General features: G+C 30.9%; 2 protein-coding genes and 1 long non-coding RNA gene across 7 annotated transcripts in view; all 3 read left to right on the top strand.

The window, feature by feature from the left end:
- The first annotated feature begins 1,440 nt into the window (after nucleotides 1-1,440).
- On the top strand, nucleotides 1,441-3,402 carry LOC105666939. The gene is made up of 3 exons (XR_001099669.3): nucleotides 1,441-1,566; nucleotides 1,734-1,983; nucleotides 2,172-3,402. It is a non-coding gene; the product is annotated as an uncharacterized LOC105666939 (long non-coding RNA).
- Nucleotides 3,403-7,889: 4,487 nt separating this feature from the next.
- On the top strand, nucleotides 7,890-13,621 carry LOC100645665. Of its 2 annotated transcripts, XM_048413243.1 has the most exons (7): nucleotides 7,890-7,988; nucleotides 8,055-8,217; nucleotides 9,843-9,908; nucleotides 10,663-10,728; nucleotides 11,163-11,325; nucleotides 11,985-12,336; nucleotides 12,866-13,621. In XM_048413243.1, exons 2-7 carry the CDS (start codon nucleotides 8,094-8,096, stop codon nucleotides 13,043-13,045), a joined length of 951 nt encoding a protein of 316 aa, XP_048269200.1. In that variant the 5' UTR covers nucleotides 7,890-7,988; nucleotides 8,055-8,093; the 3' UTR covers nucleotides 13,046-13,621. The 2 variants fall into 2 exon arrangements, with proteins under 2 accessions (XP_048269200.1, XP_048269201.1); XM_048413244.1 differs by lacking the exon at nucleotides 9,843-9,908 and having other exon boundaries at nucleotides 7,946-8,217.
- A 3,009-nt stretch (nucleotides 13,622-16,630) lies between these two features.
- LOC100645429 (parathyroid hormone/parathyroid hormone-related peptide receptor) overlaps nucleotides 16,631-20,637 on the top strand; it is a 31,648-nt gene continuing 27,641 nt past the window's right edge. For 2 of the 4 annotated variants that reach the window (XM_012319596.3, XM_012319594.3), the window contains exon 1: nucleotides 16,646-17,329. The gene's annotated coding sequence lies outside the window, so the exon portion shown is untranslated. Of the gene's footprint in view, nucleotides 17,330-20,637 lie in introns of all 4 variants that reach the window. The other 2 variants (XM_048413241.1, XM_003403169.4) reach the window with 2 other exon arrangements.

Here is a 20,637-nt window from a genome sequence, read left to right as displayed (position 1 = left end):
TGACGCGAATTAATTGGAATTATATACTTTTCTTTCTTTGTTAGTCTGACGAGACTTATTAACATAAACATGCATCATACTGTTTTAGTATTCAAATCAATGACTAATAGCAAAAAGGAATGTGCACTTTGATCAACTAATATTTACATTTCATTTCGATCTTTACATTCGTTTTTTTGTCCTCATCTGAGAATAATCCACCATCTGGTGAATGCAAAATCATGCTGTGTTTAACTTTCGATTAGTTAATTACTATTCATCAGGTGTCCACACCAAACGTGTCAAGGATGTAGGATCATTGTTTATCATCTTAAGTTTTCGACAAATGGTGGCAATAGAAAATCAACAAAAGCCACATTTTTGTTATTCCCTGCTTTATCTAAAATATTCCTGATAAATATTTTTTAATTCGAAACATAAAAATTTCCAAATTATTATACATTTGAAAATCTCAAAAATTACATATTTTTAATCCAATCCTTCGTAAATATCTTTCGTTTCAGAATTAATAACCGATATCTACAAACATTTATTTTAGATTAAACCAAACATCTATGTATTAAAATTAGTGTATCATGCACCTTAATTAATTAGAATTAAAAATTAATATGTATAAAAAAATTGTACCGCTACTTCTACGATATTAAATAACTTATATCTCAAACAGAAATTTAATAGCCCACCAAAATCCAAAAAATTCTAGTCCTACTGACAAAGGAATTTTACATTGTAGTAAATATTCAGCATGAGAAATCCGTACAAAACGTTAGGTGCGAACAATGAGCTAAAATTAACGTTCCACCGTCGAACTATGTAATTTGAGACATATTAGGGGAGATAAAGGTCTCGCGTCAGACACAAAAGCAGTATCAAATTAAGGATTGTTTCTTCCAATAGCCCCAAACCGATCAAAATAGTAACAATGAACAATAAATGATTTTCCATATAAATCCTGGAAATTTATGATCCTATATCTTTCGAAGAATTTTAGCGATTTCTTTGTTAAAATATTTAGAATATACGGATAAAATTTTTGTTGTATTTTATTTCTAAAGAATTTTCAGTTTCTAAGTTATGAATTTTAGTCGACAGTAGTTCTAACATTAATACTGTATAATTTCAATAAACACGTTTCCAACACGTAGACATATGGTTGGTTGAAATTATAAATTTTAGTTTATTTATCATGTATAGCTTATGAATTTTAATCATTGGTAACTCTACCACATACAAACGGTTAAATTTCCTGAAAGCGTGTCTTCAGAAACCTAATAAATGAAAGAGCATGTACGAATGAGAATTAGCAGGCGCGTATGTGACACGCGGCTATGAAAACGGGAATTCCTTGTTTTGTTCATACGGGTAGTATTGCCATGTGGCAGACCTCTGACCCAGATTAACAACCACCTCTCAAAAACTCTCCGGTATAAAAGGTCTGCAGCTTCTGCAATCATCGCCTGTTCATACTTAAACACGAACTGAAGAGCAACTTGTGAAATTTATTTAAAAAAGAAAAAAATTTGTTCAAGATATCCATCAGAAGATTTTCAGCTGATTTCTACAATGGTAATATACCACTCCCAGACATTTGTTTATTTTTTGTATGAAGAAACATAGAATATTGCTAATTAGCAAGAATTATAAAAAGCTTCCCAAAAGTATTTTCGGAAATTCTGAAAAATTAACTGAATTTTCCATGTTCAATAATTCTAACAAATTGCAATTATTTTTAGATTTCAACGAGAAGACTCATCATTATCTTCATTGCAACTCTAGCTATGTTTGCGGCCTTAATAAATGCAAAACCAGCAACGGTCCGCCCAGCAGGAGCCATAACAGCGTATCCTATACCACAGCGACCACCATACGCACCAAATCCATGGGTTTATCCAAAACCCACGGTCGAACCAATTCATCAATGAAAATCATTAAGTTGGAAGATCTAGGTGGAAGAAGAAATATGTAGCAAGGAAAAAATATTTAGTAAGTTGTTGGAATTCCTTTCCATAATTACCAGACTGTGGCTTTTTATGAAAATTCGCATCTTTATAAACGTAATGAAACAAATATCACACAATCTAAGTAATACTTTGTTTCATTTACTGAATATTACAATAAGTATTATATTTTTGATATTTTTTTGCATTCTCGTAATTTTACATTTCCTATAGATATGAATAAAAATCTGCATTTTAATAAGTACCATATGAATTCAATAAAAGTCAATAGCCAGTTGGCTAGAGGAAGATTGCAAATGAAACGTGTTAACGCACTGTAAACTATAAGTCATTCATGAGTTAACCATGGTCAGGTACAATTACTAAGCAGACCACATGTGTTGTATATGAAGAGCAAATGAAATAAAAGAAGAGAGAGAGAGAGAGACAGATAGACAGACAGAAAGAGAGAGAGCAACTTCTCGGGTACGTGTAATAATATCGGGTGTCCAATTCGTCAGTCATTGCTTTGTAAAAAGTATTACAGACTATTGAAAACAATCAAGCGATACACAATTTTATTTGGTTTGCGTTTGGTTATATATAGAAGTATAGATTGTATAATGTATACAGAATGTTATGTAACTGCAAATAATTTATAATCCAGTAAAATCCAAACAACAAAATGTATAATAAAAATTGACTCACACTGTTCAAAAAAACAATGTACAAAATTATAACAAAAAATTATTCAATTTACAAGAAAACAATTATTAGTATTTAACGCGTTAATTTTTCTACAATCCCATTTTCCTAATATAATTACATATTCATGTCATTCCAAAAAGTTACTTTCTACTCTTGCGCGAAACGCTATCGATAACTAAAACGCATTATCAATTTCGAGAAAGTGTCTAACAGTTTCCAAACAATGAAAATACGAATCTTGTCGTAAAAATAAAGACTTACCTTTCGATGAACTGCTCCTTTGTTCTTCATTTCAAACGTACCGAAGGTGTTGTAAAAAGATGCTGCTAATGATGGCTTCTACTCCTCGCTGATTCTTTAGCCATCTTGAAAATGACAAACGTTTGATAATTATACAGGGTGTTCAGAAAAAAACATTCAATATTCAAATATATGGTACATATGACACACTATACTGAGCAAGAAAACTTTCGTAAAATTTTCGAGATGGTTCGCGACTTTATAAAATGTCAAGGGTATATAGGAATGAAAAGAGGACATGTGGGACACTTTCTATAAATATAGTAGTAAGTAATCAGTAGTAAGTCAATTATGCTGCTAAGATAAAAAATACTCATATCTCGGAAATGGTTAAATTTTCGTCCTATGTTTGCTAAAGTATTTTTACTCAGTATGGTATTTTCTATGTATCATATAAATATTAGATGGATTCTTCGAATGTATATTTCCTTCAGTTTTCTGTGTAATAATTTATGAACCAATGACGTTGATATATTTAAAAAATATTCGGTCGATCTTATTAATTGAAATTTATAAAGAAATTTACAAAGAAATATATTCTCTTTATTTTCCATTTCCTTCTTCCTACCTTTTACGTCCATAGATCATTCCAGATTATATTAATATGGAAACCGTTAATCGTTCAAAACGTTAATCTACTTTTCGTTACATTTTCGTACCAAAAACGCAATAAAAAGGAAAAAAAATTAAAGAATTACCTGTAAAACTGAAAACACGAGAAGAACATCAATTTTCTAGATGAATTTGCACTAATTTACCAGCACTTTTTACATAAATCACAGAATCGTTATAATCACATATTAGAAATGGCCGATTATTTCGAATTCTCTATTGCACTAAAAAGAATCGCGAAAGAATGTTCTCCAGCGGAAGTAAAACCACCAACATAAACAACCAATCACAAACAAGCTTTTTAAAAAAGACAATGGGGATTGGTGGATACTAACCAAGTCATTACTTCATGCAAGCAACAATACAAATATAAAATGAAAATTAGAAAAGGAATAAAAAAAATTCCTGGTTTAGAAATCTAGATATGATTGACAGATTATTTTAAGATAGAGAGAAGTAAATATAAAAGGCTCAATTTTGAGAAAATACATTGTTTGTATGAACAATTGACTATTGTAGTGTCCCCTCCCTGTGGGGAGAATAATGTGGCAGTTCGAGGGAGCTTGCCAGTTCTGCTCATTCGAGATTATCGTTACGTTTAATTAACAATGTTAAGATCGTGCTGTCACATTTTCGTGAATTTTTTAAGAAAATCGCAGCTGAAGTACAGTGATCCTGACTGAAATCAGGTAAGTTTATTAAACAAACGATTTTTATAATAGGAGTCATATAAATTTCGGTATAAATTAGAGATTTAATTTTCGAGATCTTGGCTTTCGATCGATAAAATGTTCGAGAAAATTTACGACAGTTAGATTTAGATCATTTTCTCATTAGTCTTACCGGATCTTTCAAAATTTTAATTTAAATTGATATAATATTGTATATTTTCGTATTTGTTATGAAATAAGTGGGATAATAATAATTTTTACGTGGATTTTGTAAGATAATCGCGGTTTAAGTCCAGTGATTCTGACTAAAATCATGTGAGTTTATTAAATAAATGATTCTTCATGTAGAATAGGTATAAATTTTGGAATAAATTAGTGGATTTTTAATAGAAACATTGATTTTCGTGACTTTAGCTTTCGAATGGGTAGATGTACCAGAACTCTCAATATTCAGTAAGAAACAAGAAATTTAATATGAAATTTCGTATATTACGAGCAAATTTGCACGAACAATGGTCTTTTATAATGTTAGAGTTCCATGGGAAGCATCGAGGCAGAAAATTAATTTTTTCGAATCTTCTATTTGTAAAAGAAACAATCTTTTTGTGATAAAAGTATTTTCATTCTCAATTTTACATATTATTTTTACTAAAAATTTAGTATATTTTATTTTTACATTATTTTAAAATCGTAAGTTATTAGAATTTTTGTTTCATTTCTTTAACGTTTGAAATTTAATATTAAATTTTTTCTGTTATAGGAAAACTTGCGTCGATTATCGCGCTTGTAGCTATATCATCAAAGAGCTTGAAGAGAACGCGCGACAACGATATCGACAAGGTAAGTGGTGTTACCTTTCAATTTCTTCTGTATGTGCAGCTTTTGTGAAAATTCAACTGGAAAAATGTGATATTTTTTCAAACTTTTTCCACCGTCAAGTTCATTAAAAATTTAATGCGCGGCGATGATTCGTTTTTACCTTAGTGAACTTCCTTTGTGTGTATTGATATAGGTTTATGGATATACTTCTAGCTAGTGCAATATTTTGTAGCAAAACTTTTCCATTGATATGGTAAAAATTTTTCTTCTCGCTCCTTGCTATCTAGTTTCATTAATAATCTTTATTAACTAATTTCATTCACGCGCATTCTATATATGTCTATTTAGCTATTATTTCTAAAATAAACAAGGTAGAAAATGATTTCATCTAAAAGAAAGAGTTGTATGTAAGTCTACTTACGAATTTATTTCCATATTATGAAATATCAGCAATTTAATACCAATCCTTGTTTGTTACAGGAAAATTTGTTTGATCTTTTACATAGCAAATCAACGGCAGAAGGTAATGCGGAAATCAACGAAAGGTAAGTGGCGACGATGTTTTCTTTCCATTGTTTTTCAATATTTTGTACTCAAATGCTTCCATAAGCCCTCCTTGAATAATTAGAGAAAAATGATTAATGTATATCACAATACGTATATTAACGTTAAAAGTTGCTACTTATTTTTTATTTTTCTCGCTGTTTTCTTTCGTTGAAAGTTCTACATTATTTGAAGAAAAATTTGTATAAAAAAATAAACGTATATCTTTAAGTTTAAAATCTCCAGTTTACAATTGTAAAGAATCTGAGATATATTATTATATAAAAGAATAGCTGCTGAAAAGTCTTGAAAAACATTTGTCATTGTTAATTTATTATAAGTATATCCACAGTGCAATGTTAAACGAGGGAAGATGGATTTATTAGACAATAGTTTCTTATTTTCTAGTTGTACAATAAATATCCACCGACGCATATGTATGTAAATACTTATTCTTTTTTATTTTTATAATATACAGCACTAACACAAACATCATGAACATTTATTCTTGCAAAGCGATAAAAAGGACTCATTGGAAACGAGCACCGATATAATTCGATTACAACTTGCCCCACATGAATAACGTACAACTGCAAGGAAATCCGCGTTATTATGGTAGAACGAATTCTTTGCTAATACGAAAATGGCTATCCTATACTACGTCGGAAGGATATATTATGTCTCAATAATAGACAGCCGTAATTTTGTCAAATACACGGTTTGCAGTATTCGTAAAACTATTGGTGGGTGGTAGTTCCAATGAAAATGGATGATTGTTCATGGTAGATGAAAGTTGATATATGATAAAATATTTCATATGTATGGGTCGCTCGGAAAGTTAATGTATATCGTACTACGTAGATTAACGTTAAAAATTGCTACTTATTTCTTATTTTCCCGCCGTTTTCTTTCGTTGAAAATTCCACGTTATTTGCACGCGACACGAAAAGCGTTTTTTCGAATATAGTTCCCTCGTATTATCAAAATGTTCATCCTAATATTTTTAAATTATTCAATGCAGATAAATTGATATTAACGTAGAACGCAATACGTATGTTTATATACTCTTAGATATGAAAGGAAACAAAGTGCATTCTAAGCATTTGATTGCTTTGTTTCTTTTACCGAAAAAGCAAAAATGGTATGCAAATAGCAAACAAAATGGCACACTAGCGTGTTGTAGTTGAAATTATACCCCCTTGAGCACCGCTTACTTATGTGTGACTTCTTCTATGTTTATACATATGTATTTTTTGTATGTTCTTTATGTATATATCTTTTTCTATGTTTTTACATGTATTTATGCTTTTATATATTTTTTATATCTATGTTTTTGTATATGTTATATTGTTATGTTCTCCAACATGTACTTTTACGTCTGTTTTAACATTATGTATATATATTTCTTATGTTTCTTATGTACATATATTTCTGTAATAGAGATACAGTATGGCATTTTAGTATTCTCTACAGAAATATTCTTTTTCTTAATTCCTCGCGTTTTATATGCTGCATATGTGCGCATAATTTTGATCGTGACGATGATTGTTTATGATCATGTTTATCGATTTGAAATTATTTTATTACTTTATAAGGATATTTTATTTTTTGTTTTTTTTTTTTTTTATATGATTACAATATATGTTAATATTTTACTTGTTATATGTATATTTACTTGTGGTTGTTTATATAGATTTATATGTATGTATATTTATATTTATATATTTATATGTATATTTACTTATTGTTATATGTATATCTACTTGTTTTCATATATGTATAGTTTGATTATTTTTATTTATAAACTTGGACTTTCACATTATTAACTGATGACCATTCAGATTTTTGTTTGAAAATTTATCGTTTTAATTGATTAAATGGTAATATTCTTGCTTGCTTTTTAAATTAATTTTAGATTTTTGTTTCAGTTGTTTTGTTTTAATTGAAGATATCATGAAGGTAACGTGTCTGTTTAATGTTTCTATATTGTTCAACTCCATTGTGAATTAATTTTTCATTTCAATGTATTTATTGTAATTCTGAATTGTTTAAACGTCGGCTTTTCTGTTTGATATAATTATTATGCATTGTGAGTGGATGAACCAGCCTGATCTCTCGTCTCTTATGCACAATAATTTAATTTATGACATATAAATTTTCACTGATAATATTAATTCAATTATGCAAGCGAATTGTTGTTTGTAGTATGTTTTACATTGATTGGATCACCATTCGTGGACCATGGAGTAGCGTTCGCTTTCGCTACACGTTCCTGCTCGTGCATTACTCACACATTTCAAATATTGCGCTCACAATTATACCAGCTGACTTACTTACGTATTGCCACTCTTTCATGTTGTCAGTCGGCTTTCCTGCTTCTTCGCGAGCGGTTTGAATGGCAAGTCTTACGTGTGTTGCGTGATCGGTCTTTTAAACATTCAGTTTATGAAAATTCAATTTTCAGTGTTGTTCTTTCCATTAGTAAAGAAAGGTGATTAAGAAGATGCACGTGTCTAAGGAAATTATTATTGCGGTGCTGGCCATTCAAATGGTTTCCTCTGAATCAGAAGGTCTTCCAGGAATTTTAGGAGGAATTGAAAATGTCGCCAACAGTGCTACTACTTTTCGTAAGTAATTTTAAAAATAATTCTAGTTTTATTTCCTCTTTAAACAATTTTCTTTTACACTGATATTGGGTTTCTTTTTTAGTTTGAGCCTTGATCTTCGTTGCTTCTTCAAATCTTAAATAATTCAATGGAATTTGGAGAATGATGGGAGATGATAGAATGTTTCTTATTTTGCTAAACTTGATTCTCAATTTGTGAATCTATTGTTTTTTTTTTAATCTCCCCTTATTTAAGTAGTTTCGTGCGAAATTGATTCTGATTTCGATTTTTTAATTTCAATTTCTGTTAGTTGTTTGAAATAAATTCTGAACAATTCAATGCAATTTGGAGAATGATGGAAGATGGTAGAGTACTTTTTGTTTTGCTACATTTGAAATGCAATTTGGAGAATGATGGAAGATGGTAGAGTACTTTTTGTTTTGCTACATTTGATTTTCAATTTGTAGATCGAGTGATTTCTAACTATGGAAATGGAATAAAGTGTAACAAGATATAAAGCCAATTATGGAAGTTAGCCTCGTCCAATTATTTTTAACTCGTTCATAGAAGAAATTACTTTCACTTAGATATTATACTGTGATCTGATTTAAAAAGTAATCTCCAGTTTTATTAGATTTGAAAGTTTTGTCTTACACGTAGAAATCTGTATCTTAATTTACACAAATTATAATGAATATTATCTTTTTTGTTTCATGTTCGTCATTTGTACGATATATACAAACATTAGTTATTTTGCAAGTAAAATAAGCATCGTTTTTGCTCTGTTATTGATCTTTGAAGAAATATGTTATTCTGAGGAGAAATCAAGGTTTTGTCATAAAGACATTTTAGAAACAAGAAATTAATATTTCGCAGATAAGATCAGCGAGATAATAAGATGATTCAGAAACAGTAGTAGTCATACGTTTTTTTGTAGTTTGAGCGTCATTTTATAATCATTATCAACCAGACCTGTATATCCTTTTTATTGTATAACTACAGCAATTGTCTCATTATGCCCGTGATTGTACGCTGTGCAAACTCAATTACTGCGAATCTGAAAAATCACACGTACATTCCAATGTTCGTGACTGTATCGCGTCCAAGTAATCGTTTCCTCATTTTTTCCGCTCCTTCGCATCATTTTACTGCATCATTCGTCATGTTTACATTGTCGATATGTTTTCATTTAATGGTTACTTAGCATTATGTAAAATTCATCGAGCTTTTAAATATCTGCAAGTTTCTTTAAGAAAGTTGTTCGCATTAATTTCATTATTTTGAATAATTATTTTGTTTGGAGAAATGTATCATTTCTAGAAATTTTTTAGATCTTTTAAAAATAATCTGTATTTGCAAAAGAATATTTTTAAAATACTTCATCTTACTGTATTATTATTGTATTTTAATTTTCCGAGTTCAGTTACTCAATCTTCGTCATTCACTACTGCATACATTAGTTTTCATTTGGAAGCCATTATCGTGGTTAATAACTCGGTTTGACCCTTGCTCAAATGTCACAAGTACACTCGTGAAAATGAGAAGCACCTACGCTGAATTTATGACCAATCGACCGTTTGTTGATCGTTTGTCAGGTAAAGGAGTTGTGTTTTATTGGAAACTTTGCGTTTACTCGTTTGTTGCAGTGTCAGGACTTTTGCAACGACAGAAAGAATTGATACACCGCGTTACGGACACGGCCTCTAATTACAGTATGTGACACTTTCACAGTCATAGTTTCCAAATTATTCCATCAGCTATATTTCCATTTCATTATTAATATTTATTTCGGAACAATTAAATATTAATATTTTCATCACAAAATTTGTATTCACGTTAAATTAATGTTTACTCGAAACTCAGTTAAAGTTGAGTTCAATGTTAATTGGATTTGTAATGGCCAACAATTAGTCCAAGGATATTATCATGAAAATGGAATGAAGCTTGGAAAGTTGCCTCTATAAGAAAGCTAGTATTGCACCATGACTGCAATAGCATTTTTAATGGACAAGCCTAATGCGAGTTTCAATTGCTAACAACATCGTTCAGTTGCGATAACAACCGGTTGCGAAAATCTCAAGAGCTTCTTCTGAAATATATCCTTGCTTTGGCTAACATCAATTTTCTGATAATTTGGTAGTACCACTGCTTGGGCAATACCTCATAGAAAATACTACATCAGCCAGCAAACATAATTGCAATTCCAGAGCACGTTGACAACCTTCAGGCTTATTTTTCCTGTAAAGCCAATGAAATCAACTTTTTACCGTACAATTTGACCTTCCTAATTCGATATGGGTATTTATTACCAGTTGCTATTTTTCACAAGAATACTTTCTGCATCACCATCAATCTCCATCCTCCGCTAAATCGCTTTATTATGACTATCAGTGCTATTGTAAGTATAATTATTAAAAAAAAATAATAATAATAAAAAGTAAACGCTGTACCTTTTTATTGTTTTAGTTAACACCGCGGTGGAGACGCCGAGGAATCTTCTCATCAACGCGACTAAACTCACCACTGGTTACAGTAGGTATTCTAAACTATAAGCTCATGAGAGTATTGCACCACTTGTAGAAACGTTTCGCGAATACATTACATTGAAATTTTGTTTCCAACTTTGTCAATGTAATTAATAGGTTGCGGATTTCTATGCATTTATGGGAAATTTGAAAATGTAAAATTGTACAGAAGGCACATAATACGGAAAAATATATAAAATTTTCAAAGTATAGTGCCTTCTATAAATAGGTAAGAGAATTTTCTATCTACATGTATGAAAATATGAATTTGCATAAAAAACCGCAGTCTAGTAATCATGATAATCAAATTTCATTTACAATGCTAATGAAATTTTCACATGGTTTTGTACAACACACATAGTGTATTCACGAAAAGTTTGAATGCTTTCGTGAGCCAATGTATGTAATTACTGCAGTCGACACTAATTGAGCAAAGGACAGTTGACAGCGCAGCCTCGAAGGGTCTGGAGTTGAAAATTCGAAGGTTCATAGACAAACTTCGTACCAGAATGCCCTATGGGATACCAGAACTTGGAATCCCACCTTTGGAACCGTATCGTCTTGATGAACTGGACATACATGTAGACAATTTGGACATAGGGAAGTAAGTTAGAGAATTGATTAAGTTTTTGATCACGTTGAAGGTCATGAAGAATTCCTAAACCATCATCTCTGATTTAATCCGATGTACTTTGAATATCAAATGATTTTCTGTCACATTTCCGGTATTGGAAGAAGTCGTGCGAACTTCCCGGAAGTTGTTGGTATGTTCGCTAATGAACGACTTCATGGCTCTGTCAGACTTCTAAAGTTTGTGAGAACCTGAGATTATATGGCAGATAAGTTTAGGAATTCTCCAGATAGAGAAAGTCGAGACTAGGAAGTCACGTTTGCTGGAGAGTTTCATGCAAATGTGTGAAAAATCAGCTGAACTTGACTTATGTGAGTCTTACGTATTCAAATACCGTGTGTTCAGACTATTTCAAGCTTCTAAGTACTCAAAAAATGTAATTTTTATGTTGAACCCGTTTTGGAATAGTCCAATTTGGAAGTCCAATTTCTCGGCCATCAGACTCAAATAAATAAATATAATACATACATAGATATTGAACATTTTTTTTTATGTCTGCTTATTGTTAGGAATATTTCCAAAGCAAGATAAAAAGGAACATCCTGTATGAGAGGAAGAATAACTTTTTATATAATACCTATTCTCACGCTATCTGTTCAAATTAGTGGCTAACATTGTATTGAATTTTTCAGCATATCCATCGTTTTGGAGGATATCGTGCTATACAACTTGTCGACCTTCGTGATCAACAAGGCGAAACTATCCTTGATCGGACCAACATTTGCGGCGAATATTTCTATTCCGGAAATATACGCGGAGGGCCTTTACAATATATCCGGAGTCCTGGGAAACACAGTCGATTTGAAAGGTGCTGGGTCTTTCAAAGCAAATGTATATGATTTCCAACTGTATGTGAACAGCTTATTGGGATTCCACAAAGGAGTGTACTTGAAGACCTTTGACATGGACTTTTCATTGAGATCCATCGATATCAATTTGGGAAATTTCATGGATGATGATGAATTGTCTGACGTCATGAACAAGGTGGGATCACTTTATCAAATTACCAATAGTTAGTGGTTGGTTCGTAATTTAGGAGCTTTAGTGGATTGAATTAGAAATAGACTCGAATTTGAGTATATGACTTATGCAACATCTATAAATAATTTTTAACCAACTTTGGTAATTTTATATTTCAATAATTCACAATAATTTTTATTATTATTATATTCACTGTGTGAAGAAGATGATCAAGCAGAAAAGTAATTTTAGTTCTCCGATAGATTGAATTAATTAGAAAACAGTATATTTTAGTACTTATCTTCTGTACCATGGTTTGAAGAAAAGAAAAAAAGATCAGGATACAAATAATTTGTAATAAAAATCTTATCAATTTTTATTTACTTCGATATTTCTTACGAATTTTTATTGTTGTAATATTTATTTTGTTGAAAAGTTGTTAAGGCAGAAAATTCAAGATAATGTAGTTATTTATTTAATTTTAATGTTCGAAAGTAACAAATTGGTAGGGCAGAAAGGTCGTGAAATTGAATTTGCATACATTTATCCGTAGGTCTTTAAGGAGTTAACACCAAAGGTCATAGAAGTTATCAAGCCGGACATACTTCCGGGTATCCAGAGTTATGTAGGTAGCAAAATTAACGAGACCGTCCATCAAATTACCCTGAAGGACATAATTAGTGTGCTGGGCAATAACGAAATCCGAGAATTTACGCATATTATTGCGGTGTAAATATATTTCTAACGAATTCTATCATTTGTAAAAAGTTTAAAAAATAATACCAACGATATTTAACTATATATATAACTATATATTTAACTATTTATAGAATTCAATTTAGTATGTTTTTAATTTGAAGTCAAAGATAGTCATTTGTTTTATTCTTTTTAAAAGATCTTTTCCTCCTTTGAAAGATCTTACAAAATTTGTCAATAGTTACATTTTGAAAAATTGCATTTCAATAAAATAGTCGTTGGGAGTATTTGTTAAATTATGAGCATCATAAAGTTCTTTAAAAAATGATTTCAGATATGAAAATTTTGTTATATAAAAATAGAATTTCTTAAGACAGCACAAACATTAATGTTTCTTTAAGTGTACTTTTTTGAAGTAAATCTTGTCTGTATTTCTTACAATTTTGGAGATATTTAGTGGTAAGTAGAGTGTGGTTTTTTAATCTTGTAGTTTGTTGTAGAATCTTGTCTAAGCTTTTTAGTAGTACTGTTATAACGTTGTTCTGAATGTTTCAACATGTTCTTAAAAATGTACTTTACTATATGGGAAATATACAAGTTCTTATTAGATATATACAGAGTAGTATCTCTTTTCACCTCTTTTCTTGTATTCTAGCCACTTTCACCAGTCCTTAAAATATTCCATACACTTTCTGAATATTATACATCATATCGAATGTTTGATGTTTCTATTATTCACAAACTTTAAAAGTAAAAAAGTAGAAAAGTATTTATAATGTCGTGTTGCGAAGGAAACATGAAGATAAACTGGGTATTAAAGAATATTTTAAAGAAATTCAAAGCTCTTTAAAGGTTCAAAGGTTACTAACAATAATACAAACGTAAAATGAGACACTACTTTTCCACTCAGATTCAATGAACTTGCGCCGAGGGACAAAATTGCTACACTTCATGCTTAATTCATTCATTCACGTGCTGGTCGAGAGTGGCATTCATAATTTCTCGGCATAGAGTGTGAAAGTGACTGGTCCTTGAGTCAAATATTGTTTAATTATCTGCTTGTATCATTTATTAACTATCTAAATCATTAATTCTGTCATAACTAATTATTGTTATGATAATAATGTAATATAATAATTTGAACTCTTTTGGTACTTCTAATATAGTAGTGTATACGTATTATCTTCTAGTAGCTTAGAATACATTGTTCATATATATACATTGTATATAGTGTATACATATTATATGTATTGTAAACAATAAAAATTAACGTAATTTAAAATAATATAAGTAACTTTAGTTTATGTTGATAAAAGTAATTTGAGTTATTAAGAAAAATGTATTTTAAAGCATGTCGATCGTCAATTATATTCAAGTTAACACAACTAACTGATTTTTCTACATGTTATTCATTAATTTTCCGAATATCATAACTAATTAGGCAATTTTTAACAGGAAGATCATAAAACATCAGCACCAAGAATCAAGATGGAAGATAGAAGAACTGCGCAGTTGCAAGTAATTCGATGATAATCAAGTAAATGGCTAGTCATTCATAATCGATGCTAATGATAACTCGCCCTGTTAAGATTAACGATAGGCCAATAACCAGATTTGCTTATCGGTTTATTAAAAAGTTATCGGTTCGTTGGTATAATTTTCCCGGATTAATTAATTGAATTTCTTCTTCTTGAAGAAAGGAGAACATCCTTAAGGTACTTCAAGCTTTAAACGAAAAAATTTTTATTATGATTTTTCTTTCCTTTTTCCTATCTTCCCATTTATATCTCGTTGTATGATAAGAAAATTTTCACGATAATCGTTAATTGCTTCTTAATCCACACCGATAACAGTGGACGCTTCTACGCTTGATAATTTATGGATTATTATGAACGTTGATCGTACAGCGATTACTGAAATGTGATGGTTTAGAATATTGATAGTCATGCTGAAAGAGATTGATGATGAATTGCTTTTGTCAACTTGAGAGGCGTTTTTCTATGCCTCCTATGATAGGAACAATAATCAAGCGACACATGTGGCATGCTATGTAGTCGAACACTGTTTTATATTCCCTTTATCGCTTTGCTCTGAAATAAAGGCAGTTCTATTTGTTTTTTAATTGAACAATGGGAATAAACATGTTGACATAGTGACTTGATTAAATAGACCACTTTGTAATTTATTAGAGAAATAGCAGAATATTCTTCTCAGAAAATTCCAGAATTATGAACCTATGAAAATTCAATACCTATTACTTCAATAATTTTATAATTTGTATAAGAATTTTTCTGTTTCGTAATTACAATATTTATTACTTTAATCAAAGTCCTGGCAAATCTCATCACATTTCCATTATTCATTAGAACGATGTTTTTAATCAAATCAAAAAAGAAGATTGTTCTACATCTGTTACTTTAGATTTTACAGATTTATTAATTAGAATACTTTCAGAGATTGAATTATTCGTGTTTCTAGAAACATTCCAACAAAATTTCTATTGTCTTATCGCTCTTTATTTAGATGAATTTCAGTAAGATCGAAGGCGAAATAGTTCCTGTCAATTTCACCTCTTTTCTCGCTCGATTTTATTGTAAATACAAAATATTGGATTGGTTCTTGAACATCCCCAACTATAAAAGCGGCCCAAGCTTTAGCTAACAATAGATTACGATCGAGTCGCGACGAGTCCATTATCTTCGTTATCGACGCTATTTTACAATATCGTTATCGTCGATCACCAAATACTTGCACGTGCTCCATCTCTTTTATATTTTGAGTGGCCCGTTTCAAAGATAATTCTTTCTGACCCCTTTTCACCCTTCTATCTCAATCATCAATATCGATTAACGCCAAAATTTAGAATTCTTATTTGTACATCTGTTTCCTTCACTTTTATCAACTATATCATCTTCTAGTTAGAAATTGACGTTTTCAATTTACAATTACAAGTAGAAATTCTCTCAAGGAAGCAAGGTATGAAATGTATATTGTAGACTATCTGATACATTGTGTTTTTTGTCATGAATGGCTCCTGAAGAGTAATCTGTTCTCCCATTGCAATCGCTTTGTTAGTTCTCTAATAGGGTAAAATATTTCATATGTGCCTCCAGATGAACAAGACTGCAGACATTCACTTGATTGCTATTGTTTCGGCTACATATATATATCAATTATAGAAATTTATTTCACATAATTAGAATTGAATTAGTTCATAGACAAAACGTGCAACGAATAATTTATTTAACAATTTAATAATTTAATAATTAATTTAGTAAATTCATGATTGATAGTTAAACAAAGTTTCAGCGCCGTGAAGTATGATGGACGTTCAGAATGGTTCTTTGATGAGTAGTAGATGATCTAAACTAGAATCGAAACTCCAAAATCCTCTTCCAAAACCGACCTATGTTACTCTTTAATTTGTGGTAGCAATCTAGTTTCTAAAATTTGAAAACTAGTTTTTCCTTGTAGCTCGCGGTAACGTCCAGTGAAATATTAAATTTACTTGTTCATTTAGTTTTTGATTAACGATAATTCTTTTCTATTTTTCATCTACTATGAAATTATTGACTTTGTATTTCAACTTAAATTTCATTATATTTCAATTTCTTTTCCAGGCTCAAAAACTCCGCCCGAAGCATCCCTTCAGTTTCACCATCAATTCAGTTTGCAGGAAATAGTATTTCTCTGTCAGGACAGCACTGTGCTCTTCTATTTTTCACCTCGTGACCGGAGTCAACGAAAAGCAACAGTTGGCGGAGCTTCAGAGCGACGAGGAAATAACTATGCCCGAGTATTGTTGTGACAAGAACGTGTAGCTCGCGTAGAAAGAGTGAGGGAGAGAAAGAGAGAGAGAGAGAGCAAATCGGAAATCGCACATGCGTAAGATTCGACGATATAGAGCACCAGAAGAAGACAGTCGCGCTTAAACGGCGCCCAGCGTCAGACGTGTTAGTGCGTCGTCAGAGACAGTCGATCATCCAATCTATCCAAGCAACAGTTACCTCTTCACCAAAAAAATCTTAAAACGAAGATCCAGTTAGAGCGAAGAAGAAATTATTGTCATTTATGGCCGGATAAATCTTTGGTTGGGGTTACTAATGATGGGAATCAGGGGTGGTGCTTTGATCTTTCTTCATGAAGATTTCCACCACTTTTGCATTTTGTGACATAAGAGAACGCTTTTGAGGATTATCCTAGTATTTCTTCAGAACTTCTATGTGGAATGAAACAACGATTCTGATCAATTTTGGATCCATCGAAGGAGTGTTTACACATCTTTTGGCAGCTTCTTTTGCATTCCGCCGAGCAGCTTCCGGTGAGTGACACTATTTAAAATTTGTACAACGCCTTCTATGGAATGAATGCAACTTTTTAATATTGAATAGAAATACAGAGGCGTGCAAACTATTTTTATCAAATCATTATGTAATAGTAGTTATTGGTTAAACACTTGTCAAAGTTTTAGAGTAACGCGTGTAGAATATTTAATATTTTTGTAAAAAAGAGTCAGAGGCTGTGGCAGTTTTTCAGCACCGCCGCTGCAGTATTTATTTGCATAAAGTTTCTCAGAAATAAAGTGCATCCCGAAAGAGCTGAGAGCAAGAAGAATATTTAAAAAATCCTGATAACTTTCTATTCGATAATCTGCAAATTGTGCTACTACGGTTTTAAAACGTTCAATACAAAAATCATTTGTAGGTTTTTAATGTCTAAGATATGAGATCAGTTCGTTATTAAACTTCAAAGTTCAAATAAATTTCTAAGGATGCTGGTTAGATAAAAATATGCGCCAAAAAATATTCATGGCAATTATGTTTCTTTGAAGCTGACTTCCTTCGTATTTTATGTTCTTAAAAAAAAAAAAAGAAAAAAAAAAGAAAAAATGTGAAAGAGAAGAAACAGAAGAAAAAAGTACGGAATCTGGCGAGTGAACACATAAGCGGCATTTATTAAGGTCGTCGGTGGAAATTCGCGGAGCTCGAGACGAGTTTAATGTTCTCGAATCCATGCTGCTAGATAAATACTATCATAAACGACGGCTCTTTGGATCGCCTGTTGGGCAGTTGATGCTTTTATAAATAAACTCCAGAATCCGTTTCTGGTGTTTCTAATCGTCCCAGGAAAACATTAGTAAAGTGAGTTTTAATTAACTAGACGCCAGGTGTTAATACCATATTGCTCCACTTGGTCGTTCGATCCGATAGCAATCTGTGTACTTGAAACAGATTTTTGGCTACCAGTTCTACCAGTTCCTATTGCTGGTATTTTTTTTTTTAAGTCTGATGAAATATAAATTGGAGGAAAAAGTAGGAAAATGTTTGATGCGCCTAGTTTATTTAAATCAAATAAATTCCTGGCTAAGGCCATTAATTATTCTTTGATTTTAGAGAAGCAAGATTTTGTAGTAAACAAGAGTGCTGTTGATAAACGTTCCCCGGAATTTTTACCGTTTCCCTTCTAATCTGATAAGATAGAAGAGCGAAGGAAAACTTAGAAAATGTTTTCTAGTTACGTTCAATAAAATTAAGCGGTTTCTATTCACCGATGTGTAGATTTACTGATAAAGAACTAATGAGAAAAAGAGAAGAGAGAGAGAGAGAGAGAGAGAGAGGAAGAGGAATTATCGTTTAAATTATCAGTTTCCTATACATAATAGTATTGAAGGAAGGAAGGTATTTTGATGATATTTTTCATTCATATTCGTTTTCTATCTCCAATTGTTCTATCTTCTATCAAGTGAAAATTAGCTCTGACTTAAATTGTTTTCCACGTCACGTTCGAAAATTTGATTTTCTGATAGAATATTCCTAGATGTTCTATAAAGTTTAATAAAGCAAATTTAATTTAATTAACAGAAGATAATACTTCTAGCGAAACACTGAAACAAGCGTCTAATAGTTTCACGCTGTTATAATTAAGTAATTAATTAGTCAGGGTGTTTGGTCTAATCCTCCAGGCGTAAATATTTTAACTATTTTATGCATTTTCATAATAAATCCAACATTTACGTATTAAAAATGTGTCACATAGGGAATTTAATTAAAGTTACCCTTGAGAGAAAGAGTAGCGAGCTGTACGATGTCTGTAATGCAGCACATTGGCTTTATAAATGAGCTTTCTTGAAGATTATTACAGAGGAAAGAATAAGGAGTAACGAACACTTTTAAGATACAGCTCTCTCTCATTTTGTTTTATCACTCATGTACATTAAGATCTTAGGACCTTTTGTGATAACTACAGCATTGTGTCAGTAATTTGCAGAATCCTTCGATATTGTCTTGAAAGGTTTATCTCTTACTTAAAAGTTTGTAATATTTTTCACTTGTATTTTTTATGGAAATTTCACAATTTTTCTCGCAATAGAGATTAACAATTTTTTAATTGTATTTTCTGAGGACAAATTATAGAATTTGTAAAATTGTCCATTTGTATTCTCTATAAAATGAAGATATATAAAATAGATAATGTGGGAATTTTGAAATTTCTCCCTTATTATGGAATTTGTAAAAAGTTTGTTACAATTAGTATCTTTTAAATATCCACCATGGGAAATTTTAATATCTTTATCTGCATTTTCTGCATACATTCATAAAATGTATCCTGAATACATCCATAGAAATTGTAAATTTTGATTAATTTAAAAAAGATTATACAGTTTCCCGGTAGTGGGAATTTAAAAAATACTAATTAACAAATTTTGTATATATTTGGAAATAAGTGCTTGAAAGTATAAAGCAGAAGTTTTAGAATTTCCACGCTGCATAATAATTGTACTCGGAAAGTTCTCTACGCTGAGACTTTTTAAATGATATTTTTCTACATTCATTTTTCTTTAATCGTGGACATTCACGTGTGGATTATCACGTTATACATATAAACCTTGGCTTATGTTAGAAGAAAAATATTTTTTTACAACAATTCTATTACGTTCTTTTGGTGTCGTGTCTGCATATGGAGCAGAAACGTTTATCGTGGTTTTCGTTGACTGTTGAAGTATATGACTGGAAGCAGATAATTTGGTATATGGAAGTTTATTAGCTTTGATAGTTGATTAGGAGGCATGTGCGCTGAATTTCTAGCTTATTCTCAAGCCTGGTAGTAGAACGACCTAATGTATAGTCAGACACATTATCATGATTAAAGGTAGTTTGAATAGCGTGGGCATGCTACATTGTTTCTGCATATGCTTGATTCGTCGAATCAGCAGATCCATTGAAAAATTTAATTATTTAATTTTTCTAATTCGATTGCCTTAACTTAAAATTGCTGTAACCATTCAGATTTGCTATTTAACATTTTAACTTCAAGACTTTGGAACTGAAAATTCAGTGACTGACGTGGGTTGGCTTTAGATGTAATTTTTTAATTTGGATTTATCTCTTTAGATATAATTTATCCCTATAGATTTTTAACTTGGTAAGATCCCTATAGATATAATTTTATTTTATGGATAATTATAGCTGCATTTATGAAATATCGAAATACTTTAATTTCAAGTGTATTTCCAACATTTTTAAAAGCTACTTTGATCTTCCAACATTGTTAAATTTTTGTATGGGGAAAATTTGCAAATTCGTTGTTATTAAAAACACCATACAATCACGGATGAAATGTTAATGACTT

This window comes from Bombus terrestris, chromosome 16 (genome assembly GCF_910591885.1).
Source record: "Bombus terrestris chromosome 16, iyBomTerr1.2, whole genome shotgun sequence".
NCBI classification, from domain to species: domain Eukaryota; kingdom Metazoa; phylum Arthropoda; class Insecta; order Hymenoptera; family Apidae; genus Bombus; species Bombus terrestris.
This window is presented reverse-complemented; position numbering and strand designations above follow the sequence as displayed.